At 59.9% G+C, this 26438-nt stretch overlaps 2 protein-coding genes across 12 annotated transcripts; one reads left to right on the top strand and one right to left on the bottom strand.

Moving 5' to 3' along the window:
- Positions 1 to 1050: 1050 nt before the first annotated feature.
- EMILIN3 (elastin microfibril interfacer 3) lies at positions 1051 to 7472 on the top strand. Its single transcript, XM_069548573.1, has 4 exons — positions 1051 to 1407; positions 2787 to 2909; positions 3991 to 4214; positions 4476 to 7472. The coding sequence occupies exons 1-4, from the start codon at positions 1241 to 1243 to the stop codon at positions 6260 to 6262; spliced, it is 2301 nt and encodes a 766-aa protein (XP_069404674.1). The 5' UTR covers positions 1051 to 1240; the 3' UTR covers positions 6263 to 7472.
- Positions 6873 to 25428, bottom strand: LPIN3 (lipin 3). Of its 11 annotated transcripts, none has more exons than XM_069548562.1 (21): positions 25256 to 25428; positions 20475 to 20621; positions 20201 to 20394; positions 18931 to 19026; positions 18492 to 18757; positions 18278 to 18361; positions 17135 to 17255; positions 16625 to 16967; positions 15479 to 15578; positions 15187 to 15347; positions 14726 to 14819; positions 14586 to 14655; positions 12579 to 12671; positions 12458 to 12501; positions 11596 to 11734; positions 9915 to 10063; positions 9632 to 9718; positions 9039 to 9191; positions 8767 to 8881; positions 8576 to 8679; positions 6873 to 8402 (listed from the first exon to the last, which is right to left on the bottom strand). In XM_069548562.1, the coding sequence occupies exons 3-21, from the start codon at positions 20390 to 20392 to the stop codon at positions 8258 to 8260; spliced, it is 2556 nt and encodes an 851-aa protein (XP_069404663.1). In that variant the 5' UTR covers positions 20393 to 20394; positions 20475 to 20621; positions 25256 to 25428; the 3' UTR covers positions 6873 to 8257. The 11 variants fall into 11 exon arrangements, with proteins under 11 accessions (XP_069404663.1, XP_069404670.1, XP_069404662.1 ...); XM_069548569.1 differs by having other exon boundaries at positions 9915 to 10060; XM_069548561.1 differs by lacking the exon at positions 25256 to 25428 and adding an exon at positions 24546 to 24691.
- Positions 25429 to 26438: the final 1010 nt, after the last annotated feature.

The raw sequence follows: 26438 nt of genomic DNA, 5'->3' as shown, positions 1-26438 counted from the left end.
GTGAATTCACGTCTCAAAGGTGAATTCACCTCTCCAGGTGTGCCTCAGAGTTCTGCATCTTCTGCACACCCAGCTTTACTTGGGAAAACGCAGAGATGGTGAGGATCACCTGGGTGGATGAAACAAAGCCAAGAATAAGTGGCACTCTGTTGGAAGACAGAATCAGGACTCAAAAGGCTTCTTGCAGCTTAGCAAGCCAACAAGATGATGCCGAATGAGGATGACTGTCAAGGTCAACTCCTGAGTTCCAAGAGTCAATTTCACAAGGGAAATTTGGAGGAAGCCTAACAACAGCTCCTTGTGAGAAAGACCTAAAGGTTTTCTTTGAGTCTTCACTGGAAGTGAGTCAGTGCTGCAGGCTAGAGGGCTAAGAGCACAAAGAGAAGCAGAGCATCTTTGGCTGGGCTGGAGGGGTGATGGGCATTGGGGACTTCCTGCAGCCAGAGACCTGAGAGATAAGAAGCCCTCCACCAGGAAAGGAGCAGGACAACCTGACCACCGGGCTGGGCTGCGGAGCAGAGAGGGCTTAAGATGCCTGGGGAGGGGTCAGCAGAGATATCAGATGTCCTGGGCACCTCGGGACAGTGAGGCTTCAGGGAGGCAGAGAAAGCGAATAGGGACAATCTGGGGCGTATTCCAAGGAGGTGGCTACAGAGGTGTTGCTGGCGCGTTCCCAAACACGGTCATCTCGGCTTTAGAGCCCTGGCTTTGAAGGGCGCTCACGGGCTTTGAAGATGAGTGTGTTCCGCGGATGGACGGCTTTTAGCCCCGTGCCCAGGCCGGTCCCAGGGGTCTGGCTCGACTTCTCACCGCCACCGGGTGCACGCGGACGACGACGGTGGCAGATGGGTGTGTTTGGGGGGGTTCCCCCGGGGCGTCGACGACCTGCGCCCCTGCCACCGCGGGGCTGCTCCCTGCTTAACCTCTCGCTCGCGGGCGTCAGCCGGGAGCTGGGGCGGGGGGCTGGCGGCGGAGAGGGGGCCGGCGGAGGAGAGCGACGCGGCCCCAAGTTTATGCTAATCTGCACAGAGCCCGCCTCCCGCCTCCCCTCGGCGGCCCCAGGCGCGAGCAGCGCCGGCCACTCGGCGGGACGCAGCCGCCTCGAAGCGCCAGGCGCCCGGGCCAGCGAGCTCCGGCGGCCGCGACCGGCGGCGAGACCCGGACGGGCGAGCGGCTGGGCGGCGGGCTGACACCCGGCGGGGGCCCCGCGCGGGGCCAGGTGGAGACCCCGGGGGCCGCGATGGGCCGCCGCCGCCTGCCGGTCTGGCTGTGCGCAGTGGCGGCGCTGCTCTCAGGGGCGCAGGCCAAGGGCACCCCGCTCCTCACGCGGCCCGCGCCGCCGGGTGCTTCCCGCTACAGCCTCTACACGACGGGATGGCGCCCGCGGCTGCGCCCGGGGCCGCACAAGTAAGCGCGGGCCGCGCCGCGGGCGGGAAGCGGGAGGGCTGGGCCCCGGGCGGCGCTCCCACCTGCCCCGGGCCGCGCGCGCGGGGGCGCCGGGCACCCCAGGGCGAGCCCCCGCCCGGCCGGGCGCCCCACGCTCCGGGGGGCTGCGGGGCTGGTGAAGGAAAATAAGCCGAGGGGGCCTGGCGCGGCGGCTGGGGTCCTGGCAGTGCCCGCGGAAACCTTTCCAGCGAAGTAACATTTTCCAGCTGCGCTGTGTGCAGACTCCGGGAGCAGCGGACCAGGTGGAGGGAGCGGAGGGAGGGCGGACGGTCCGAGCGCGCGGAGCACGCGGGGCCACCCCCATCCCGCGCCGGGGCATCTCCTCTCTCCCGCTGCCCGGCCAGGTAGGAGATGGAGCCGTGCGCCCTGTGGCTCGCCCCCTCCCGCGGTCAGACTGGACCCGCGCAGCCCTTGAGGAGCCCCCATGTGGCTGGGCCGCAGAGCTGGTCAGGGGGCCCCTGGGTCCTGGGGCTGCGCTGTGGCTCCAGAGCTCTATGGGGTCCAGTCCGCAGGTAGTTGGCATCTGCCAGGCAGCGGCCTCCCCTGCCACAGCGTCTGGTTTTGAGTAGTTTCAGGTGAGTTAGGGGCTAGCTGAATGTGAGCTCCCGCTGAGTTTGAGCGATATTATAGGAGGAGCAGAGCCAGCCAGCCCATGGCTGACACTCGGTAGGCCTGGACGCATCAGTGCCGGCTTCCTGGAGGAGGTGGTACAAAAAGTGATCTGAGAGCAGGGAACCAGGAGCTAAGGTAGGGGCGGGAAAACTCCAACCTGGGATGTATTTCCCCAGGAGTCAGTCAGGGGAGGAAAGGTGTGAAGTGCGGTCTCAAAGGCACCAAATTGGGACCTCAGAAGCTTCAGTGCCATGATAAGGAGCAAAGAGCCAGTGAAGGAATTGGAGTGGGGTGGGGAGTGTGGCATGGGAAACCCAGGGTGGGCCTCTTCCCTGGGCCAGGAGGGTGGCTGCACCGGGCGCCTGGTTCAATATTGTACTTACATAGCCCAGTGACCAATCCCATGGGGAGGCTGGGATCAGAGAAACCAGCAGTGGGGCTGGACCCAAGACCAGGGCCCTGGAACCCAGGGACAAGGAGGGGCACAGAAGGGGATTCCCTCGTGGCCCAGTGGTTAGGACTCGGTGCTCTCACTGCCTTGACCCAGGTTTGATCCCTGGTCGGGGAACTACGATCCTCCAAGGTGCTCGGTGGGACAGGGAAGAAAAGAGGCAGAGAGATGAGAGTCTGGTCTCTTGCTAAGGCCTGCAGTGAGGGAGGGGAGGAGGAGCAGCCTCAGGGGGCCTGGCACAGGCCAGGTATTCCAAGGATGCTCTTTTCCCCTGCAGGGCCCTCTGTGCCTACATCGTGCACAGGAATGTGACCTGCGTCCTACAGGAGGGAGCAGAGAGCTACCTAAAGGCTGAATACCGGCAGTGTGGCTGGGGGCCCAAGTGCCCTGGGACAGTCACGTGAGTGCACCCCCATCCCACCCACTCAGGATCCCAGGGCACAAGCTCCAGGCCTGCCTTCAGCGGAGGGTAGCAGCCAGCTCCACCAGGGCTTCTACTCCTGGGACTCCAAAGGGCCTTCCCTTGAGCTCACATGGGCGGAGAACAGGGCAGGCTCAGGCTGGAGCTCACAGAGGGTCCCAGCGGAGCAGCAGCACAAGGCAGAGGGGGGTGGGGACAGAGGAGAGCAGAGAGTCACACTGGCAATGGCCGATTCCAGAGGGGGCCCCTGGGCAGACCCAGGGAAGGTGGTGCTGACCGTGGAGAAGGCAGGCCAAGGGTAAGAGGCTGGGAGCCCAAGATCTGGGGCTTCAGCCAGATGGGTGGGCCGAGCACGTGCTGCACACAGGTGTGACACACAGGTCTGTACTTGGAGATATTCAAACGTGTGTCTGAAAACAGACCTGTTTGCTCCCGTGTATCAGTGGGTAAACAGAAGAGAGTCCCCATGGGGAGCACTCCCCTGCATCCCTGGGCCTCTCTGCTTTGCTCAGCTTCAGAGGTGCCCTTCCGCCAGCCTCCGGGGCCAGAGCTGAATTCTCTGAGCAGGCCAGGGGGGAGGGGAAGGAAGTAAGAGGCCCCCCAGGTAGGGAGTGGCCCCCAGGCAGTGTGAGGCTGTCTGCCTCAGCTTCTCTGCCCTGCCTCTCACCTACCCAGAGGGGAGAGGCTGGGTTTTGTCAGAAGTTTTCATGGTGCTGCCAAAGCTAGAGTTGGAATTTCCGATGGCAGGGTGAGCCAGAGGGGTTCCCAGTGGTCTGGGGAGTCTGGGGGCTAAATTCTTTCTAGTCTTTGGCCCCAGCAAAACAGCGTGGGGCGGGGCTTTGACCTGCCCCTTCCCTAAGGCATCTCGGAGCCTCTGGAAGGCCTGCTGCCACCCCTTTGCCTTGTTAGCACAGACAAGGGGGAGATCCTGGCAGGGGAGTGAAGCTGGGAGACGTCCAGCCCTTCTGCCAGTGTCTTGAGAGCAGCCCTGGGTCCCAGCAGGGGGCAGGATCCCCTGCCCACAGACACAGTGCTCTGCCCTCTCCCGCCCCTGGCCCAGGTACCGCTCAGTGCTCAGACCCAGATACAAGGTGGGCTACAAGATGGTGACGGACCTCGCCTGGCGTTGTTGCCCTGGCCTCGCTGGAGAAGGCTGTCCCGAGCACCTCACGGACCACGGGGCCACACCACCTCAGCCGGAGCCTGAGACCCAGAGTCCCTTGGGGCAGGTGGGCTCGGGCCCCAGGCCCCTTCCTTCCAGCAGAGTGGCCCCAAGCCCCCATGGTGAGTCTGCCCACGGAGACCCCCACCAAGGTGATCAGGCTTCTGGGGACTGACCCAGGCCAGTGGAGCCCGAGCCGGGCTGGGGAGGGTGCATCTCACTCTGGGCGTGAGGGCGAGCCCCCCAGAGCTGCCACAGCTGGGGAGGGGCCATGCCCAGCAAGGTCAGCTTAGAACAGAAAATCTCTCAGCGTCTGGGCCATGGGACAAGCTGAGTGAGCCAGGCCAGTGATACTCTTGGGGTTCTCGCCTCCTCTTTCCCAGGAAGGAAAGGCCCAGGGCTGTTTGGTGAACGGCTGGAACGCCTGGAGGGTGACGTCCAGCGCCTGGCACAAGCATATGGTACCCTCAGCGGCCTCGTGGCCAGGCATGACGACCCCAGTAGGATGACTGGTGGACCCAGGGCTCCTGCCACCCCTGTGGGCTTTGGGGTCATCCCTGAGGGCTTTGTGAGCCCCCGAGACAGAGCTGGAAAACCACTCAGCCCGCCCCTGGATGAGATCCTAAGCAAAGTGACCGAAGTGAGCAACACACTCCGGACCAAGGTGCAGCTGCTGGACAAGGTGCATGGGCTGGCCCTCGGCCACGAGGCTCACCTGCAGCGGCTGCGGGAGGCACCCCCATCCCCCCTCACCTCCCTGGCGCTGCTGGATGAGTATGTGGACCGACGGCTGCACCGGCTCTGGGGCAGCCTGCTGGACGGCTTCGAGCAGAAGCTGCAGGGCGTCCAGAGCACGTGTGACCTGCACGTGCAGGAGGTGCGTCAGCAGTGTGAGGAGGGCCAGGCGGCCAACCAGAGGCTGCACCAGAGCCTCGATGGCCGAGAGCTGGCCCTGCGCCGGGAACTCTCACAGCTGGGTACCCGGCTGCAGGGCCTGAGTGTGGCTGGCGGGGGCAGCTGCTGCGGGCAGCTGGCCTTCATCAGGGCCCGCGTGGACAGCCTCGAGAGGAACCTGCAGGCTGTGATCGAGGCCCACCGGGGCCGCGGCACCCCCGATGGGGATGACCTCACGCGGCTGTCTGCTGCCATGCTCGAGGGGGGCATGGATGGGCTGCTGGAGGGCGTGGAGACCGCCAATGGGACAGGGGGTGGAGCCCAGGGCTGCTGTCTGGGGACGGAGGAAGGGGGCTGGGGCACGCGCGGCTTCCACACCACGCTGGAAGAGCGTGTGCAGAGGCTGGAGGAACGCCTGGTGACGCTGGCTGGGGAGCCGAGCCACGACCGCGCCCCTCCAGGCAGGCCGGCTCGGCCCCTCGTGCAGACGGAGCTGGCCGTGCTGGAGCAGAGGCTGGTTTCGCTGGAGACCTCGTGTACCCCCGGCACCACCTCTGCCGTCCTGGACAAGCTCGGGGCCGAGGTGAAGGCCTGGCAGAGCCGGAGCGAGGCCCTCCTGCGCCAGGTGGCCAGCCATGCAGTCCTGCTCCAGCAGCTCAATGGCACCGTGGCCGAGGTCCAGGGGCAGCTGGCGGAAGCGACAGGCAGCTCTCTCCAAGGCGAGATCACCCTGCTCAAGGTCAACCTGAACTCTGTGAGCAAGTCGCTCACGGGCCTCAGCGACTCCGTCAGCCAGTATTCCGATGCCTTCTTGGCCGCCAACACGTCCCTGGACGAGCGGGAACGCAAGGTGGAGGCTGAGGTCCATGCCATCCAGGAGCAGGTCAGCAGCCAAGGCTCGCGGCTTCGGGCCGATCACAGGCAGGTCCTGAGCCTGCGGGGGGAGCTGGAGCAGCTCAGGGCCAGCATGGCCGAGGTGGCTGGCGGGCTGAGCCGCTGCCAGGACACGGCCCAGGAGCTCCGGCACGCGGTGGGACACTTCGATCAGAGGGTGGCCCAAGTGGAAGGTGCCTGCAGGAGGCTGGGCCTACTGGCTGCGGGCCTGGACAGCTTGCCAGCCGAGTCGTCGGGGCCCAGGGAGGGCCTGTGGGACCATGTGGACCAGCTGAATCGCACGCTGGCCCAGCACGCCAAGGACATCGCCCGCCTCCAGGATGACCTGCTGGCCTGCCGTGCCCAGCTGGCTGAGCGGGTGCGGCCAGGGCAGGCCAATTAGGTGGGCTGGTCGGGACCCAGACCCCCTCAGATCCCACCAACCCTGGGAGCAGACCCTCCCTGCCACTTCCGCCCCCACACCAGAGCCCAGCCTTGCCCAGCAGTGTCTCCCAGCCTCCCCTGGCCAGCATGGATGCCATTTCGGAAGGGTTTGAAGGAACAGTCTTGGTCCAGCTTCACCTGACTGTCCAGATACCAAAACCCACCCTAGGTGTTACACCAGCTGGACGATTTGGGATCACGGTCAAGGCTGGTACTTCATGCCTCGAGGCCGGGGTGGCCCTAAGAGACCTCAGCATCTAGTCTGCAAACTGTTCTGCAGACGCCCCGGCCGACAGCTGCGCACAGACCTCCAGGTCCCTACTCAGACCACGGTCTCTGTGGCTCCCTTGGCTCAGAGACGACAGCTCCAGGCTTGCGGAGGCTTCTGGCCACCCTGTCCCTTTGGCTTCTCTTCTCGGCCATCTGGGCTCAGTTTCTTCAGGAAGGCGGTGCCCGTTGGCACAGTCCTCCTACCTGGCAGCTTCATGGATACTGTTTCTGAACCGAGGACTAGAGGTTTCCACCGCCCGCCCCCTGGCTCCTTCAGGACAGAATGGAAACACAAGGACTCGGCGAGAGCACTCTTTATTCCTTCTGATCCTCCCCCAAGGTGAGGACTTAGGCAGCTGTGTTTTCCTGGCGGAAAGGATGTTTGGAGGCCCCTCCCACTGTAATTTATCCTTTTTTGCCTTCCCTTCCCCAAAGATGTTTCCAGGGTACTCTGGTCCCCGCTTGGTCCCCTGCTTTCCATTTGGGGGAAAAGCCCCCCCCCCAGGTTAGAGCCTCCCTCCAGAGGGCAGCCCTCATGGACGTCATGGCCCGAATGAGGCCAGACCCTGGGCAGGAGGCCACGGCTGGAGAGCAAGGGCTCCAGGCCTAGTTTCCGACATCCTTGGAAAACCCCAGCCCTGTGCGGATGTTCACAACGGGGTGAGAAATTCAGGTATGACAACATGAGAACACAAGCGTTTGTCTGGCTCACACACCCCACGGAGACCCATCCCTGCTGAGGCTTCTGGCCTCGGTCCCCCGCAGGGGCCTGGGTGCCCCCGTGTTAGCTCGCAGCCCCACCTTCTGCCTTCCTGACATTTGGTGTTCTGCCCTCCACTTTGGTGCTGGTCGGGGGGTGGGTAGGGCAAGCCTGGATTAAAGCTTTTAGCCCATCTAAAGGTCCTTTCTTCCCCAAAGGCGGTGGGAGGGGTGGCGGCAGTGGGGTGTCAGCCCTGCTTCCCACAGCCCCTTCACAAACTCATACCGCAGCTGTGTGGATGGTGAAATGACCAGCAAGGGCTGTGGGGGGAGCGGGCCAGGCAGGTCATCCTCTGCCTGCCCCAGCAGAATCTAGGGCTGTGTCCTCTGGAGATGCGGGGAGGGGCCGGGTGTGTGGCATCTGGGGGCGGTCCTAGCGCCTCTGGGGTCAGGATGGGCTGAGACACCAGGGCACCAGCAAGGGACCACAGTGATGTCTGGCTGGCTCCAGAGCTGTGGGAAGGGGCCGGGGCTACGGAGGATCTGGCTTCAGAGGGCACAGTGCAGGCTCCCCAGAGAGGGCTGGAAGACAATTTCTTCCCTGGATGGTTGGCTCCTCTCCTGGGTGTACAGGCCTCAAGCCTCAGAGGGGCCTCTCTCTCATCTCTGTCCTGTCAGGAGTTGAACCCAGGTCCCAGGTGAGAAGGAAAGAGACATCAAGGGTGTAGAGAATCCCCACAAGGACCCAATCATTTCCTGGCTACAGGGCAGGGCCATGCAGAGGCCTGGAGCAGTGACCCCCTTGCCCCCTGACCGTAGCTCAGCTGGCCAAGACCCAGGGACAGGAGAGGCCATGGCCAGCTCGCAGCCCCTCTCCTCCCCTTCAGCAGGTTGGCCAAGTGGGCACCCAGCTTTCCGAGCCCCACGCCCTGGGACACAGTCAGTTCTGGCCTTGGCCATGGTTGGTGGGCAGCCAGAGGCAGGCTCAGGCCAAGGCATTGAGGTCCACGGGGGCCAGCGGCTCCCGCCAGTAGCAGAAGTTGCTGTATTCAGGGTGGGCCAGGTCAGTGCTGGGGCCGCGGGCCACAGGCGGGAAGAGGAGCTCGACCACCTCGCTAAGCCGCTCGTACCTGCGGGCAGAGATGTAGGTCTCCATCACAACAGGTGGAGACCCTGTGTTCTGCCTGGGATCCCTGGGCCTGGGGCTGGGGGGGAAGGGGGGTGGTCCCCAGGGGCAGGTAGGTAGGTGGCACTGGGCCCTGGGGAGAGGGCTGGGGCATGGGGGCACGTGGCAGGGCCTCACGTGGACTTGTGGTTCTTTATCAGCTCTTGGCTGAGCTCTCCCCGGGGGTTGACCGTGAAGATACGGCAGGCAGGCAGGCCGACCTGCTGGTAGGCAGTGACATCCTACAAGGGACAAGGAGGGGTCAGGGGGCCGGGAGGGGTGGAGCCAGTAGCTCAGTGCCCCCTGCTCCCCTAGGAGGGGACACTCACATTGGGCCTGTTCCCAAAGGCAGCATAGAAGGGCTGTTCCTGGGGCAGAAAGAGCTGCTGGATATCACTCAGGCAGGCGATTTTGAACACCTCCGGCTTCCTCTCTATCACCTCCCTGTGGCAGCCGGGGCCGTGGGCAGGGAGGGGGTTAGCACGCGACCGGATGAGCAGGGTCTGACCCAGCGGACGCCGGAGCGAGGCCTGCATACCTCCTCACCCCGCCCCGCCCCACCCCACCCCAGCGGTGGGCTTGCGTCCCGCAGGGCAGTTACCTGTGCAGGGCAGAGAAGAGGCTGCTGGGAGACAGCAAGATGGGGCCCTTAGGGAGGCCGCAGCCCCCCTCGCTCACCCACTGCAGGTACCCCTTGGTGAGGTTTGCCATGCCGATGGCCCGTGCTGAACAGTACAGGAACTTGTACCCATTTCTGGGGGTGAGACGCGGAATCAAAAGACTGTCCCAACCCACCTCGTCTTTGTGGCTTCAATCAGCTTAAGAGCAACCCTGGCACCTCTGCCGGGAGGGGCTTAGGATGGCAGCTGAGCCAGGCCCGGGAGGGAGAAGGCACATGCACGGAGTCCCAAGGCCCAGGCGGACCCAGGCCTGAGGCGAGGACTTGGGCCAGTCTGTAGGCTTCATCTACAGACTGCCAGGAAGGCCAGCAGGTAGACTCAGGCCCCGACCCCGGCCCCACGAGATAAGCCTTTCACAGAGCTGAGGGCCAGCAGGTCTCCCCACTCCAGGGACCTGCCCCAGGCTCCTCCTTTGCCCTGGGTCCCCAAGCCTGGCTTCCTGGGCTGGAGGCCAGGATGGCCTCAGACATCTCGTCACTCCCTCCCTGGGGCCCCGCCCAGCCCAGGCACTCACAGGTGGATTTTGTGGTAGAGACTGGTGATGCCCTGATGTGTCCAGTCCTTCCCCAGTTGGGGCAGAATGTGGCCCAGAGTGTCCGACCTAGACCCACAGAGTAAGTATCTGGTTACTTGGAGACAGTGGCCCTCCAGCTCAGTGGGTGTGGCACAGTGAGCCCCCACCTCTACCCCCCAATAGCCCGCTGGGAGGGCGGGCCCCTGTCTCTCTTGCCCCCTCCCCTAGCACAGAGGGAGGCGAGTCCCCAGGCCCTCCCAGCCCACGGCTGACCCCGCCTCACTTGGTGATGGTGCCGTCGATGTCAGAGATGACCACCTTGTCGTCCCACTTCCACAGGTAGATGGTGGCCCTGCAGCGGCAGGTGCCCTGGTACTGGGTGGTCACACTGAAGACCACGTCGTTGGCACCTTCTTGCAGGTTCAGGCGCTGCTGGGGTTGGACAGGGGGAGGGGGGCCATGGCTCAGCCGGACACTGTCCTTCCACCACCACCCCCACACCATAGTCTTGCCACTCCACAGGCCTCTTTCTCCTGTTCCTCCCAACTCAGGAACCTTCCTGAGTGCATCAGAGGCAGCCATGTGGGCAGAAGGTGGCCACAAGGAGGGCATGGGAGCTTTGAGATGAAGCTCATGGACCAAGCCTGGCCCGTGACCCCAGTCCAGGTTTCTCAGGGCAGCCTCGGGGCCGACACTGCTCTGGGCGGAGACACCCCAATCTGCGGAGCCAGCCCTGAGGGGATCTTCACCGGCCGCCCTCTGCCTGAGGCTAGGGTACCTGTGACATCTCCCCCGGAAGAGAGGCCTAGCCCTGCCCTTGGTCCAAAGAGAAGAATCAGGGTCACAGCTTGTGACCTGGCTGATCCCCGAGCTGGGTGTGTGCCCCTGGGAACCACACAGATAGCAGCTACTCTGTACCAGGCTGACAGACCCTGCTGGGCACCTCCCTGGCCAGAGTCACACTTGGGAAAAAAACATTCTTGTTACAGGAGCCACAGTGACTGGCGGGTGTGACGTGGGGGCCTAGGGTTGCCAGAGTCTTTGAGAGGCTGTCATCAGCGTCTGATTTCCTGTAGCTTCCAAAGGCAGACCCAGAGCCAGCCAACCCACTATAGGGACATGTTTTTTTTTTTAATTGCTTTTGGCCATGCTGCAGGGTGTGTGGGATGTTAGTTCCACTGTCAGGGATCAAACCTGTGCCTCCTGCATTGGAAATGCAAAGCCTTAACCCCTGGACCACCACCAGGGAAGTCCCTGCAGGTAGATATTCTAAGATTCTATACATAAGAGGCGGCTTTTCTAGCCAGAGCGTCCACCAAAGAGTGGGCTTGTATTCTCCCCGCCTTTGTCCAGGGGTGGGAAGCAGTCCTGGCTGAGACGCCCCTGCGAGGTGGTTGCCAGAGAATGGTGTTGCTAACCCACCAGTTTCTTGTCCTTTTGGGGGAAGTCCTTTTGGGCTTCCCTGGTAGCTCAGCAGGTAAAGCATCTGCCGGGAATGCTGGAGACCCGGGTCCGATCCCTGGGTCAGGAAGATCCCCTGGAAAAGGAAATGGCAACCCACTCCAGCACTCTTGCCTGGAGAATCCCATGGAGGGAGAAGCCTGGTAGGCTACAGTCCATGGGGTCACAAAGAGTCGGACATGACTGAGCGACTTCACTCACTTGGGGAGGTCAAGGCCAGACCCCCATTTGGCTTGAAAAGGGCATTTTGAGTTTTCTGTCACTTGGGTGTCTTTACCTCTCATATTTCTCTAATAAACTCAACTAAAAAAAAAGGGGGCTGGCATGTAAAGAAGTGGCACAGACAGGTGTCCCCAGAGGAGGTATGCAGGGGCCAGCAGGTGGCAGACACTGGTGGATGGATTCTGGGCTTCGGTGAACACAGCTGTTTTGCAGTCGGGCCCTAAGGGCCCTGGGAACACAGTTCTCGCAGCCCCGCCTCCCCCACACCTGCACACACTTACGATCTGACTGGAGGAGAGGCGGAGGGACTTTTTGTAGGAACGGGCACGGGCTGGGGGCGAGGGGGGCGGGGAGGGGGCCTCTAGGATGACGGGGCTGTCCAGGGTGTCGTCCTCGCTGCTCACGGCTTCTGTCTTCTCCCTGTGGGCGGACCAGCTCTCAAGCCACTTCCCCCAGGCAAGGCTTTCCCTCCCGTAAGCGCCCACCCCTCACCCAGGTCACAGGGAGCCTGCTGCATGTCCCTGCACCTCTACGGACCCCTCCCTCTAGGGGCTGCCAATTTAGAGGGTGGTGGCAGGCAGCAGGACGCAGGCCAGGGGGCTCTCAACCCAAAAGGGTGACTCCACAGAGCCCGAGCGGAGACGCAGGGCGCCTAGCCCCCAGGGTGCTCTCCATGGTCAGGATGCTGGCACCTGCTTCAGAGATGGTGAACTGAGAACTCTGTCCTGGCCAGTCCCACCTGCCGCGGGAGCAGTCAGCCCATCCTCGATAACCGGCCCCCATGCCCCCTCCCAGCCTTGGACACTCTGGGCCGCTTCAGACATGAGAAAAGGAAGCAAGGTCAGCCGGCCCCTGGGGGAGAGGGGATGCCCCACTCCTTCATAAGGTAGCCCCTTGTCCGGGCCAGTTTTCTGGGTACCCCTTCCAGCTCTGCCACTTCCTGGCTGTGAGACCTTCGGTATATGTAGGTTTTCCCATCTGTGAAATGGGGACATGTCCCAGGAAAAAGAAGGGGTGTAGAAGTGATTGCGGAATGACAAAGACCCACGGCAGGGGAGGGGTGCTGGCTCTATCCGCCCCCCGCGGCCATCCTCCCCAGCTCCTGCTCCAGCTGCAGAGCCCCAGCCACGAGACCTGACTTACCCCCGCTGCTCCCGCACTGTGGTTTTCTCCCTCTGGGCGCTGCACTGTGGGGGGAATATCCATCTAGTGAACTCCTGCCCGCTGCCCATCCGGGGCCTGCCCTGGGACCATGATCACCCACCTCCTTGGCTGGGAAATCCCTGCGTCGCCAGGAAAACCACCACCGGCCTCCCTTCCGGGGCATCTTCTCCTTCTCCAGCTTGTCCACAGTGCTCTGCCGGCAGAGGAAGGCCACTGGTGTTTTCTCCTGCCCCACACAAACCCACCTTACCTTGCCCTGGGTACTCCCATGAACCCAGAGTCTAGGGCTGACCCTAAAGCAAGGTGCTATCTACATGTGGAGGCTAAAGAAGCCTACTCACCCCCATCTTGGGATTTTGAGCAATGATTCTAGGAGATAAGTGTGGGAGAACAAAGGCCACTTCTGCCTGCCTCCACCCCACCCCAGCTAGAGCTGGTCCCCTAGCTCTAGCCCAGCCTTGGCCTGGCCTCCAGATCTCATGAATCAAGATCTACTACCATCAGCCCTACTCTGGTGGCTGAAGGCAGTGCTTTGAGAGTTTCTCAAGATCTGGTGCTCCCTGTATAATGCCACCAAGTGGCGGCGGGGACAGTCTCTAGTCAATACCACCCTCAACCTCCAAGACCAACATGGGTAATTCCTAAGGTTAGTGATCTATCCCCTGAGCAGCCTCCTTCTCTGCACACGTGACCATCATTGTCTGGTGGGGACAGCACAACCCTGTGAAAAACTCTGATTATGTTTGTGCTAGGTAATCCCAGGGATAGCTCAGCCCAGGCCCACCTAGGAGACTTCTCAGCTTCCTGCAAATACAGAATGGAGGACCCAAGTCAGGAGGACAAGTGCCAGGGTGTCCACCTAGGCAGGGAAGAGGCTGGGGCTTCCCAGGTGCTGCTAGTGGTAAAGAACCAGCCTGCCAATACAGGAGACGTAAGAGAGGCGGGTTCGATCTCTCCCTGGGTCGCGGAGATCTCCTGGAGGAGGGCATGACAATCCACTCCACTATTCTTGCCTGGAGAATCCCATGACAGAGGAGCCTGGCGGGTTATAGTCCATGGGGTTGTGCAGAATTGGGCACGACTTAAGGGACTTAGTGCCAATCACTTGGGCTGGTGGAGCTTCTCCTAAGTTGGTCCTTCTCCTAAGTTTGTCCGGGTTAAGGTGAGGAGTCACAAAGAGTCAGACACGACTGAGCGACTGAACTGAACTGAACTGAACTGAAGGTGAGGAGAGCCAAGCGGGGGGCCGGGGGAGACCCTCTCCTTTCCCACAGGCTCTGGGGTCCCAGCTTAGACCTACAGCCAACCAGAGGGCAGAGCTGAGCGGCACCAACGAGAGGCACCTGCTGTCAACATCCGGTCATTCGGGCAAGCCTAACCAAGCTAATAAGGATGGGCCAGATAGGGCGGGGCCCTGGATGGCTCCCGAGGGGCAGAAGGGCTGGGTGCAGGTCAGCCCTGTGCGGGGTGGAGGTTCTGGGAGGGACTACAGAGGCTGGACCTTCCACCTCTGAGCATCCGCACAGGCTGCTCCCCACCCTCGTTTACTCACCCTTCAGACGTCAGCAAAATCCCTGCTGGAGGCTCTCAAAGCACCCCAGACCCCTCCTTCCCATTTCTCGCAGTTGAACTGTATACTCATTTGACTGAGTCTCTGGTTAAATATCTCCCTATGAGGGCATGACTCTCCCTGGTCTGGGCCCGGCACATAGTAGGTACTCAACAACTGTGTGCTGATAAAGCAAGATCCCAAGCCCAGCCTGGAGAGGGTCTCTGGGGAAGGTGAGGGGTGGGACCTCCACCTCCCAAGACTGTCTCTCAGGTCCAAAAAGCTCCTGCTGAAGGCACGTCCCTGTGGCCTCTGGTTTGCCTTGAATTCCTCTGAAGTCCAAATCCATTCCAAATGGACTTATCCATGGCAGGAAGCCAGGGAAAGGGAGGGGTGCTTCGCCCACACCGCCTGGGGCAAGGCTTCAGGGAGCCTGAGTCTCTCCTCCCCGAGTGGGTCCTGCCGTCAATCAGCCCCAGGCCCATCTCTGCCCACCCTCCCTTTCCTTGCCAAGGGGCCCCTTCCCCCAGGAGATCCGGGGGGAGCTCCAACCATTACCTTGGGCAAGTTTTTCTGAAAGGCTTGCAGGGACAGGATCATGGGGGCAGCTACAGCCCAGTTATAATGTCTGCAGAGACAGATGGGGCGTCAGGGCCGTGGAGGGAGGGGCAACCCAGCGGCCCCGTCCCAGTACCCACTGCTTGTTGATCTTCACCACCAGGCTCGGGTCGTCCAGGAGGCCAGGGTTTTGGGCGAGGTCCTCATAGGAGACCAGGTGCTGGCTGAACTTCTCTGGGTGCAGAGGCAGAGAGCGAGAGGTGAGGCTAATGTCCCGTGTGACCCCCTGTCCCCACCCCTCCCAGCTGCCCCATCTCTGCCCCTGGGGCCTCTTGCAGCTCGACCAGAGCAGGGCTCCTGGCTCCCCAGGGCTCTGGCGTCTGCCGGTCCCACCCCAGGCCGTCCTGGAGTCAGAGCTCGGCATCACTTAACATCAGCTTCACGGGGTCTTGGGGACGCCCAGCACTTGCTGGCCGAGGGTGGGCTCCACGAAGCCTCATGTACACCTCCGCTGCCCACCCTCGAGGGTCTTTCCTCCCTTCTCTTGCCCCCTGGGCTCAGTGACAGTCCTAGGGAGGGCAGGGGCCACTGCCGATCATACCCACAGAGACGTCCCTGCTGTCGGCCAGGCCCCCACAGAGGGACAGCGCCACTGTGTCTGCTGTGTCCGCAGTGGGCTCTGGCTCCTGGTCGGGGTTGCAGTCCCCCAAGGGCTTCAGGCTGTCCGGTGCACTCTGCTTCCCGGCCCCCAGCCCACTGTTGCTGGGGATGAAAGGACCAACAGGGACATGAATAGGAGGAGGCGGCTGGGAGGAGGGCCTGGCCCCTGCTACCCGACCCCTGGCCCCACGGGCCTCGATCCCAAGACACCCTGGAGCCCAGAACCCGGGCACCTCTGGGGGAAGTAAAGGGCTGCGTTCTCAGAGTCCAGGGAGGGCAGGTCATCCAGGTAGATGTCACTGGGGCCCAGGTGCTGGCTTCTTTTCAGGGAACCTGGCGGGAGAGGCGGGGGCATCTGTCGGCCTAACCCAGCAAGGTGGACTCTTGGGAGCACTCTGCGTCCCCTACCCCCAAGCACCACAAGGTGGCGCTGTCTGGTCCAGGGTTAACCGTCTACAAGGCTGGGAAGGTCCCAGGTCTGGTGGTGCACTACGGTAGCTGCTGACCACACGAGGTCGTGGGGCATACTTAAACGTGGCGTGATGAGATCTTAGTTCCCCAAACAGGAACTGAGTCCTTGCCCTCTGCAGTAGAAGTGGGGAGTCTGTACCACTGGACCTCCAGGTAAGTCCTCCAAGTGCTACTTCATTTTAATTAATTTTAATTTGGGAATTCCCTGGTGGCTCAGGCAGTAAAGAATCTGCCTGCAGTGCAGGAGGCCACGGTTCAATCCCTGGGTCATGAAGATCCCCTGGAGAAGGAAATGGGTTTCCCACTCCAGTATTCTTGCCTGGAGAATCCCATGGACAGAGGAGCCTGGCAGGCTACAGTCCACGGGGTTGCAAAGAGTCGGATATGACTGAGCAACATACACTTTTAATTTTAATTTTAAATAGGCAGATGTAGCCAGTGACTACCCATGTGGACAGCTCAGGAGCCAATTTCCTCTCTTAACACTCTCCCTGGCATAACTTAAGATACACCATCTGCCTCGGTTCCTAGACACGAAACCTCTCTCCCTCCTCATCACCATGCTGTTTCCTCTGCCTAGAATTCACTTCCCTTGGTCCTTACTTGGCTGGATCTTTATGGCCCACGTCTCAGCTCAGGCATCACCCGCTCAGAGAGGCCTTCCCCAGGCCCATGATTTAAACAGCCCCCGTCCCAACCAATGATTCTGTCTGGTATGCACCGCGTTACACTCTCCCCGCTTTACGCCCGTGTCATCTGTCTGCTCCACAGACTGTGAGTTCCACAAGGAGGGCTGGGCCAGACACAGTGCACACAGTAGGTGCTTAAATGTGCCTGAAGTCCCGGAGTCCACTCAGGGGATAACCTGAGGCCAGGGAAGCACTGGGAGGGGTCCGGCCATCACTCGCCTTTCCTCTGGGAGACCCTCTCTGGCTTCCGGGTGTGAGCAGGGTCTTCCAAAGCAGCCCAGCTCCAGGATTTGGACGGAGGACGGGCCCCCGCGTCCCCCGAACTCTGAGTCTTGGTTTCCTCCCTCTCAGGGGCAGAGAGAGGGGGACCCGCCAGAGCGGGCGCCTCCGTGTCAGGCTGAAGAAGGTCAGTGCCAGCCCCTCTCTGCAGGGTTGGGGGTCCTGGAGGGTCCACGCCAATCACAGAGGCAGAAGGGGTGCTGGGCGCCCCCTGAGGTGGAGAGGCTGTCCTGGAGCTGGCATCAGCGACCACCGAGGACTCGGGCCACTCAGCTTTGCCGACCTTCAATCAAACAGATGGGGGATGATGGGGACGGGGCAGGGCCTACTTCCCACAGCCTGCAAGGCCTCAGGGAGGCGGGCCAAGTCTCAGTCGTTCCAGTCCTGACCTGCAGGGGCCATGGAGCCTCTGAGAGGTAAGGCTGGGGGACTGACACAGAGGGGACTCACCTTCGGCAGCCTCCCCCAGGCCCACTGCACGTGGGACTCCACTCTCAGGGGACTGGGCTCGGGGGTCCGCAGTTCCAGCTCCGAGTCACTCTTGGGAGATGTTAGCTCACCTGGTGAGAGGCTGCAGGAAGCAAGAACTCAGGGGCCTCCAAGCCAGCCGGCCACCCCCTGCCGCCCTCTCCAGCCTGGGAACATTTTTTTTTTTTTGGTAACATGTATTTATACCTGTATTGGATCTGGAATATATAAAGAATATATAAATATATAAAGAACTCCTGTAAATCAACAATAAGAAGGCAATCCAATTAAAAGGAGAAAAAACAACAATGAGCAAAGTTGTGGCTTCTTTTTCTTGGGCTGTGTGCCATGTGAGATCTCACTTCCCCAACCAGGGATTGAACCCACACTCCCTGCATTGCATGTATAGAGTCTTAACCACTGGGGCACCAGCAAGCCCCAGGCTGTGACTTCTTAATGGGTTTAGGGGTTCCATTAAGGGTGTGAAAAGGCTTTAGAACTCGAGGGGGGTGATGGTTCTACAATATCGTGAGTATACGAAATGCCACTGAATTGTGTCCCTTAAAATGGCTGAAGATGAGTTAGTTGCTCAGTCGTGTCAGACCCCATGTACTTTAGTCTGCCAGGCTCTTCTGTCCATGGGATTTTCAAGGCAAGAATACTAGAGTGGTTAGCCATTCCCTTCTCCAGGGGATCTTCCTGACCCAGGGATCGAATCCGGGTCTCCTGCATTGCAGGCAGATTCTTTATCACTTGAGCCACCAGGAAATTCTTTAAAATGGTTAAAATGATAAATGCTATGTTTTTTCTTTTCAACTTTTTGGCTGTACCGTGCAGCATGTAGGATCCTAGTTCCCCAATCAGGGATCAAACCCAGGCCCCCAGCCTTGGAAGTATGGAGTCTTAACTACTAGACCACCAGGGAAGTCCCATGTGTATTTTACTGCAATTAAAAAAAAAAAAAATGGGCAAGACAGTTGAATATCAACACTTTACACAAAAGATATACAGGCTGGTAAATGCAATAAATATGTTTTGTATCATTACTCATCAGCAAAATGTACGAGGAGACCCCTCTGGGACCTTGGCTTTGAGTCTCTGCCTGTGGCCCACCTGGACGCTCACCTGGCCTGGGGGTGCCACTCGCCGTCAGAGTAGGGGTAGATGTCTTTGGGCTCCGCTGAGGACGCACCTTCTGGCTGGATGCTGCTGAGGGGGCCACAGGGAAATAAACAGTCACTGACAGGACAGGTACCCTGAGCAGGGTCACACAGTATCAGCAGAGGAAACTGAGCTTGAACCCCAGGTGGCGTGCCCGCACCCGCAGCCCCGTACATACCCTGGGGGCTCCGGCCTTGGCTTTTCCAGCAGGGATGGCTCACTCCCATTGCCCGCCTCCAGCTCCTCTGAACTAGAATCGGCCGCCACAGCGCCCTCCTTCCGCTTGGTTTTCCTCCTGCGCCGTTTCTTCTTCCGCCCGCTGGAGGCCATGCCCGCGGTGCTGGCGTCCGGCTCGCTGGTGGTGCCCAGCTGGGAGTCCGAAGGGAACCCCGCCAGGCCTCCCCAAGGGATGGGTGACGTGCACAGGCGGGGAGGCACGTCTTCCTGTGGAGCAAAGCAGGGGCAGGGCTGAGGGGGCGGGAAAACAGGCCTGGAGGCTGGATGGGGCGGTGGTCGCATGGCCTTGTGACTCGCTGGCCTCCGAGTTCCTCACGGAGGTAAAGCATTCCCAAACCCCAGGCCCTGCCCAGAGGGGTCACCAGTGAAGACGCGCTCACCTCATCGCTCTCCAGCTCCTGGACGAAGAAGGCCTCCCCGCTGTCCCCCAGCTTCATGTGCAGGTCCACCGGCTCCCCGTTGATCTCGATGTCCACCTGTAACAGGGCGTGGTGGGGCTGGGGTCCCCGCTGTCATCCTCCACTCCCACCTCCTGTCCACTGGCCTCCAGGCTGGTCCTGGGGACACAGGCTGCCTGCTGCCCCAGTGCACTGCACTTTCTGGCTCTCTCTCTTCCCTCCCCACCTTGGGGCGCCCCTTGATCCCCACTCCGAGGGTCTCTGCTCACCATCTCAGTATTCTTGTTTATGCCTTGGTTTCTGTGTTCCTCTCTCTCCCACAGCCCATCAGCACAAGAAGATGATTTTTTTTTTTTTAACTTTCTGGCCACCCCATGCGGCATGTGGGATCTTAGTTCCCTGACCAGGGACTGAACCCATGTCCCTGTACTGGAAGGATGGAGTCTTAAACTGCTGGACCACCAGGGAAGTCCCAGAACATGATCCATCTTGTCACTGGTGGTCCCCACACCCAGGAGCGCACCCAAACAGCTGCGCATGACATGAAGTGTTAATAACGACACTTTCCTGGGGACTCTCTAGAGTGTGTTATATAGACCATCTCATTTAATCTTCACAACCACCCCTGGCCATAGCTCCCATCATCATCCCCACTTTACAGATGAGGAAAATGAGGCTCAGAGGGGTTAAGTAATTTTCTGGGAAGTAGCCAAGTAAGGCTATGAACTCAGAAAGTCTGAGGCTACAACCCAAGCCCTTAACCAGTCAGCTACACCATCTTCCGAAAGGTTACACTCTCCTATTAGGATTTGGGAAAGTCACCCCATTGTGAAGGGGGCCTGGGCTCACCAGACCAGAACTTGGAAGACAGAGCCGGTCTCCTAAGGGGAAGGAACTAACTTGTGAGTAACTCCCCCCACCTCTCCCCAGTGAGCTCCGAGTTCATCATCAGGGAGATGAGAATGTACCCATTCACACAAGTGAAGTGACTTACCAGGAACACACAGGTAAGGTCTTAGGAAGCTGAAGCCGGTCTGACGGCTCCAGTACGGAAGCCTGCCCTGATATGCTGCTTACAGGGGAAAACAGGGACCCTCCTGGACTCAAACCCCCGATCCAACCCCAAGAAAATACAAAAGAAGGGAAGCCTGCCCGGAGGACGCACTGCCACCCCAGGGAAGTCTGGGTCCTGTTCTGGCTCCCAGAACCCACCCCCCACCCCCGGGGGGCCCCTCTCCTGCCCAACACTCACCACCTTCTCCCGCGAGCGCAGGACGCCCAGCTTGCCAAAGCGCACGTGGAAGGGCGAGCATCGGAAGGAGCCGTCCACCTGCCTCACCACCAGCACGTCGATGCCCCCGCTCAGCGTGGCTGGGTTCAGGCCCTGGTACAGGCCCTTCACCGTGCCGAACACGGTCTCTGCCAGCTGCCCCATGTAGTTCATGGCTGTGCCGGTGAAAAAGTAGAGATGCTGGGTCCACCCCATTTCTGGGGAAGGCCCCGCAGCCTGATCCCCTGGGACCTACCTCAGTGTCCGGCGTGTGGTCCTGGTGGTCCTCGGAGTGCCTCCGCAGATGGGCAGCTGTGATGGGCTGGGAGGGGCGCCTGAAGACGTGGCTTCTGATCCCAACCAGCCGTGGGGCTCCTTCCCTTCTCCAAGTGTGATGCTCACTCTGTCAAATTGGGGCACCGGGTAAGGCCATCCAGGGCGCTGCAAGCCTCTAAATGCCATGAGTAATCGTGACCACAGTGCTCAGTGGCAGGGCTCCTCGTCTCGACAACCTGACAACCTGCCAGGCCGGCCGAGCAGGTCATTATCCCTGTTTACAGACAAGCCAGGCTGAGGCTCAGAGAGGCGGAGTGACTTGTCCACGATCTCACCACTCATCAGGAGAGGAGCCAGGATTTGCTCCCAGGCCTGGGTGGCTGCAGGGCCCTTGCTGTGAACCCCTGGGATGGCTTGACTGTAGGGGCAGGGAGAGCGCAGGCACCCCATGTTAGGGTACAGTGAGGGGCCAGCCTCATGGTAGATCAGGCCCAGGGCCCCCATGGGTCATATGGGACAGTCCCAGGCAGAGGGGAGAAGGGGACCTCAGTTTTCCCATCTGAGAAATGGGTTGCTTGCTGCCTCCTGGTCCTAGGAGTTAAAAGGATTGTGGCTAATGTGTGGGGGACCAAGGGTGGAGGTAACCCTGGTACCCAAGGCTTTGCTCAGTTCTCAGATGCTTGCACTAAGGCATCCCCCACAGCTGGGCCCACACTACAAAATTTAAAGCCCAAACTCCCAAATTCTTCCCAGTTTCCCTGGGACATGTGGGAAGCCCATTCACAGCCATGACCTGATCTCAGTGTCTCTAAGTCATAGTTCTCAGCCCTGACCCCACCTCTCAGACCCGCATTCAGGCTTTGGGCTGGCCCCTGGCCCATTACAGCTGTTCCTTCTTCTCCCAGCTAAACCGGTCCCTCCGGCTCTCACACCAGGCAGAGCTGGGTCAGCCAGAGGCAGGGGCCGCGCAGCAGCTGCAGAGCAGAGCCAGGGCCGTAATGACAGCCACCTCCACGCTGGCCGGGTGCCCGCCCCGCCAGCTTCAGCTCATCACTCCTTCCCTGATGGCCAATGGCAGTGGGCTATACCCTTCTGACTGCCGGGACCCAAACCATCCCACCTTCACAGGGCACTTCCTTCTGATCCTGTATCCTCCAGGCAGACCTGCCATGCAAGATCACCCGTCAAACAAGTCAAGTGACTTATCTGAACCCTATGAAGCTAGCAGGCTGTAGATGGGGGGAGGGAGTGATGACTCATATCCTGGTTTCCTGATTCCATACCATGGTTCCTTCCCCTCCGTGGTCCCCAAACCATGCCACGGTCATCTACAAAGAGGGCCGCCCTCTCTACACAGCCCTGTAATGTCTCACCAAAATCCCAAATGTGCTGTTCCAGGGCCCAGCATCACCTGGGAGCTAGTTAGAAACCGAGAGCTTCACAAACATAAGGTCCCATGAGAATTGCTAAAGTAAAAAATTGGGATAAAATGAAACTCTTTGGACCCCTAAAATGTCACTCAAATTGAACACATCTTTTACCTGCAAGGCACACCTGCTGTGTGGTAGGTGAAAACTCCCACTTTGGTTTCTCCATCCTTAACACTACAGTACAAATATGGGAGACCCACTGACAAAGAGAGACATGTGGTGGGCAGGGCTTTAGATCACTGAGCCCAGGAAAAGCAGAGAAGACTCCAGAAGCTTCTAGGAATACAAAGCAGCAAGGATTGGCTTCCTCAGTGGCAAAGAGTCCAGCAGTTAAGAATCCTGCATTGTCACCTGGCAATGCAGGGGATACGGGTTCGATCCCTGGTCCGGGAAGATTTCACATGCTGGGGAGCAACTAAGCCCATGCGTCACAATGACTGAGTCAGCGCTCTAGAGCCCAGGAGCTGCAACACTTGCACCCTAGAGCCCGGGCACTGCAACAAGAGAAGCCACCGCTACGAGAAGCCCACGCACCGCAATGAAGAGTAGAACCCACTCAAAACCAGAGAAAGCCTTCGCGGCAAGGAAGACCCAGCACAGCCAAAAATAAATGAATAAGTATATATAAAAAAATTGTTTTAAAGGAGCAAGAGCAGGGGAGGGGCACCCCGGGAGTGGGGGCAACGTTCTGCCCTGCACAGAGCAGAAGAGCCCGTGGTGGGTGGGCGGGGAGAGGGCGGAGGAGACAGGCTCAGCTCCACCTGCTCCTGGGTTTCTCAACTTGACCACCACCTCTGTTTGGGGCTGGGATAATTCTTTGTTGTGGTGTTGGTGGGCGGCTTGTAAGACGTTTAGCAGCATTCCTGGTCTACCCACTAGATGCCAAGTGGCACTCTCCTTCCTAACAACCAAACTGTCTCCACACTTTGTCAAATGTCCCCTGGGGGACAAAACTGCCCCCAGCTGAGAGCTACTGAGATAGGAGAAAGCTGAGTGGCAGAGGGGGCAGCCGGGTCCTCCTCTGATCCACTCGTGGGATGTGGTCCGGCAAGTAACTTGTTGGCCTGTTTCCCCTTCTATGAAATTCGGCCTGGATTTCTCAGACCTTCTCAGCTCTAATGTCATGGGAGCCTAGAATTCATTCCTCTCCTTGCTCCCCTGCTCACGAGTGGATGTCCCACCTCTGTCTGCTCAGTATTTTGGAGGGGAGGGGGAGAGTCTTGTGAATCAAGCCCCGGGCTCCCTCCCCTCTACCCGCACCCATTCCTGAAGACACCTCCTGTCTCCGGGACCAACTCTGCCTCCTTGGTCTGCTCTGGATGGAGGAGAGCTCTGCTCAGCTCTCCTATACTCTCCTTTACCCCCAAACTCACAGGTCTAAAACCAAATATGTCTCCTTCCCCTGGGAACTTGGTCAGCTGAATTCCTCTAAGGACTCATGCTATCCCTCCCTCCCAAGGCCTCTGAAGCCTATTCCCCAATTTCCTGCTCATCTGGCCCCCTCTTTCCTGCTGTCCTAGATCGAGGCTTTATGACCAACGCCCAGATCCTGGGGGGGGCAGCAGGCAGTGTGGTTAAGACACCAGACTGTCTCTCTGACCCTTACTAGCTATGACCCTGGGCAAGTCACTTCATCTCTCTGAGCCTCAGCTGCAGCCTCCTAAATGGCAATAACACAGGGATGCCTGAGTAACTCATGACATAACTGGTATAAAGCAGCGACAGGCACTGAACGCCCCCCCACACCACCTATCAGTTGCAGCATTGTTTTTGGAATCGTGACAGTCCTCACTCACTCAGGCTGGTGCTGAGGGCAGGACAGGTCAGACTCCAATACACGGCCCCTGCCCTGAGTTGACAGTTCAGACTGAACTTGGCATTCAAGGCTCTGCACAATGGTGGCCTCGCTGTTTGCTCCAGGCAGGCCTCCCAGGGTGCCCAGGCCTCAGAGTCCACAAACATCTACACGCCACCCTACCCCACCAGGCCTGCACACATCCCCACCACAGGGAAGGCAGAACAAGCTGCTTGGGTGTCAGCCCTCAGCCTTTCTGGGATCCCAGATTCAGGGATGGTGGTGAGTAGTGCTCTGTCTAGGACCAGAGGGTGTCGGAGGGTCAGCCCTGCTCCAGCTGTGCAAGAGACAGTTCCACCCAGGATCCCTAGCTGCCTCCACAGCTGCTGCCTCTGACCTGCCCAGTCTCAGGGCCTGCGGGGCAAGGCCCCGCAACTGAGGACACTCAGTACCAGAAAGGGTGGGTGTTTTCCCTAGCGTCACACAGTCTGCCTGAGGGGTGAAGCTGGGGGTGGTGAAACTTTTCCCCAGAGAGGTTTTTATATCTCCTTCTCTCCCGATCCCCCATTCTGGATGTCCCGGGACCCCGGAGACGCTGAGTCGGGGAGAGGGAAGAAGTGAGGCCCGGCTTCACCACCCCGGAGTTCCCTTCGCATATCTGGAGAGGGACTCGGGCCCGGGATCGGGAAGGAATGAGGGTCAGATGGCAGGCCAGATGGGCGGGGCCGGGTGGGGCGGGGGACGGGGATCTCATCTCCGGCCCTGGTTGGGCCCTACCTGGGGAGCTGCCCACTGGACTCCGGGCTCCCGGAGCCGCCGCTTCTACCTGAGGCCACAGGGTCAGCAGGTAAAGTGTCTCCGGCCCCGCACTCCCTAGCCACTTCCGGCTCCTCTAGGACTGGGCGAGATCCCGGTTCCGCCCCTTCCACGAGCTAAGGGCGGCCTCTGCAGGTCCCAATCCGTCTAGACTCCACCCACCAGGGAGGCCCGCCCCGCCCGGTCCCCACGCCCAGGGGCGCCCTTTCACCTACAGTGTACGGGGCGGGGCCGAGCTTCAGGCCCCGCCCCCGAGCTCCAGCCCGCCCCGCCCCCCGAGCTCCAGGCCGGGCTCCCGGGTCCCAGTCCACCCCGCCCCACGAGTTCCAGGCCCCGCCCCCGGGCTCCAGCCCGCCCCGCCCCGCCCGGCGCCCTAGCGCTCCCCGAGGGACCATACCCGTGGCCCGCCGCCACCCCGGCACCGGGAACGGCGGAAAAGCCAGGATTTGGGAATCGAGCCGACCTAAGCCTGCCTGGCTTTGCTCCTAGCTCGCTGTGCTACTTTGGTAAATTCTTTCCCCCGTCTGACCCCGCTTTCTGCTTTATGGGGATAGCGCCCCCGCCCTTGCAGGATTTTCGAGATGACCTGAAATGACTTTGTGAAGCATTAGGCGCTCGAAAGTCCCCTCTTAGGGGCAGCTTGGAATTCCTAATCCCACCTCCAGCATCCCCCCCGACCCTCCTCCAAGGCTGGATCGGACCCTCGTATTATTCACTCACATGGCTCACAGCTATAATTTCATATTCGCTTGAATTTGATGTTATGGTCTGTCTCTTGGAATTCCGTGAGAGCAGGTCACGTTCACGCTTACACCCCAGCGTCCAGTTCAGTCCTGAAATACAGCAGGAACTTAATAAATGCCCGCTCTTCATTCCATCCCGTCGATGCAACCCTGGTGGAGCGGAAGCGGGGGGTCAATACCTCCACCGGCCAGCAGAGGGCAGGCGATGACCAGCTTTCTCGCCGAGCTGGCGCCGCGAGAACAGGAAAGTCCAGGTGCGCGAAGCTTCGAAGTATCCATGGACCCGCAAGCCGCGGGCCGGGGGCTTGGGCATCTGTGGTTCGTGACTTGTCCTGGACCAAAGACGTCTCCGACAACCTGTGAGGATGGACGGCCCCTGAAGATGCTCTGAGAAAGGTCAGCAGGTGAAGGAGTTTGCTGTAAAGGCAGAGAAAACCCAGGAAAAGCTGGGAGGAATGGGACTCAATGGCAGTCAGGCTTAGAAAGTACTAGCCAGTGGGGAGTGAGAGGTGGCTGCTGTTGTTCTGTGACTCGAGATGGCAGGACCTGGCTGGAAGGACCTCAGCTGTCCTAGATTTAGCAAAAGTCATTTGGTGTCAGTCTTGAAACCGGGCTGTGTCTGCTGGTGTCTCAGAAGAGCCGGGATGGGAGCAGAGCTATTTCGGGTGGCCAGAGGGCAGAGTTATGCCACAAACATGTCTGTGGAAGCATCGTATATAAACACTATAATCAGCAGGGAAACCCTGGAAACTTCAGAAATCCTTCAAGGGAGTCTGGGAGGGAAGAGAGGAGAGAGAACAGGGGTTGTTGCTAGAGATAGCACAGTAATTCTACCTCTGGGGGCCTCAATTTCCTCATCTGCAAGATGGAGATAAAAATCTACCTTGTAGGATTGCATTGGATTAAACAGGATGAACTGAATCAGTGGTTCTCAACCTTGGTTGCACATTGAAATCACTGTGCCCTTGGCAAATACTGATGCCTGGGGTGCGAGAATTAAAAAAAAAACAACTCTCCAGGTGATTGTAATGTGCTGCCAAGGCTGAGAACTACAGAGTTAAATAAAACACTGAACACAGAGCAGGGCACACACTAGGGGTTCAACGGTGTTTAGCACATTTTTCAAAAAATGGAGCACACATTGTTTTCATTGCTCTTTG

Source organism: Ovis canadensis, chromosome 13, assembly GCF_042477335.2.
Source record: "Ovis canadensis isolate MfBH-ARS-UI-01 breed Bighorn chromosome 13, ARS-UI_OviCan_v2, whole genome shotgun sequence".
Lineage (NCBI taxonomy): Eukaryota > Metazoa > Chordata > Mammalia > Artiodactyla > Bovidae > Ovis > Ovis canadensis.
The sequence above is the reverse complement of the archived record's forward strand: the minus strand, read 5'-3'. Positions and strand labels throughout refer to the sequence as shown.

Bases quoted from the DNA above. Each gene is read 5' to 3' on its own strand.
- EMILIN3 (XM_069548573.1), top strand. From the start codon at position 1,241: ATGGGCCGCCGCCGCCTGCCGGTCTGGCTGTGCGCAGTGGCGGCGCTG. The intron at 1,408-2,786 runs GTAAGCGCGGGC...TTTCCCCTGCAG, and splicing joins CTGCGCCCGGGGCCGCACAA to GGCCCTCTGTGCCTACATCG. The intron at 2,910-3,990 runs GTGAGTGCACCC...CCCCTGGCCCAG, and splicing joins AAGTGCCCTGGGACAGTCAC to GTACCGCTCAGTGCTCAGAC.
- LPIN3 (XM_069548562.1), bottom strand. From the start codon at position 20,392: ATGAACTACATGGGGCAGCTGGCAGAGACCGTGTTCGGCACGGTGAAG. The intron at 18,758-18,930 runs GTGAGCGCGTCT...TTTGCTCCACAG, and splicing joins AGGAGCTGGAGAGCGATGAG to GAAGACGTGCCTCCCCGCCT. The intron at 15,579-16,624 runs GCGAGTGATGGC...CTCTCCCGCCAG, and splicing joins GAGGGTCTCCCAGAGGAAAG to GTTCCCTGAAAAGAAGCCAG.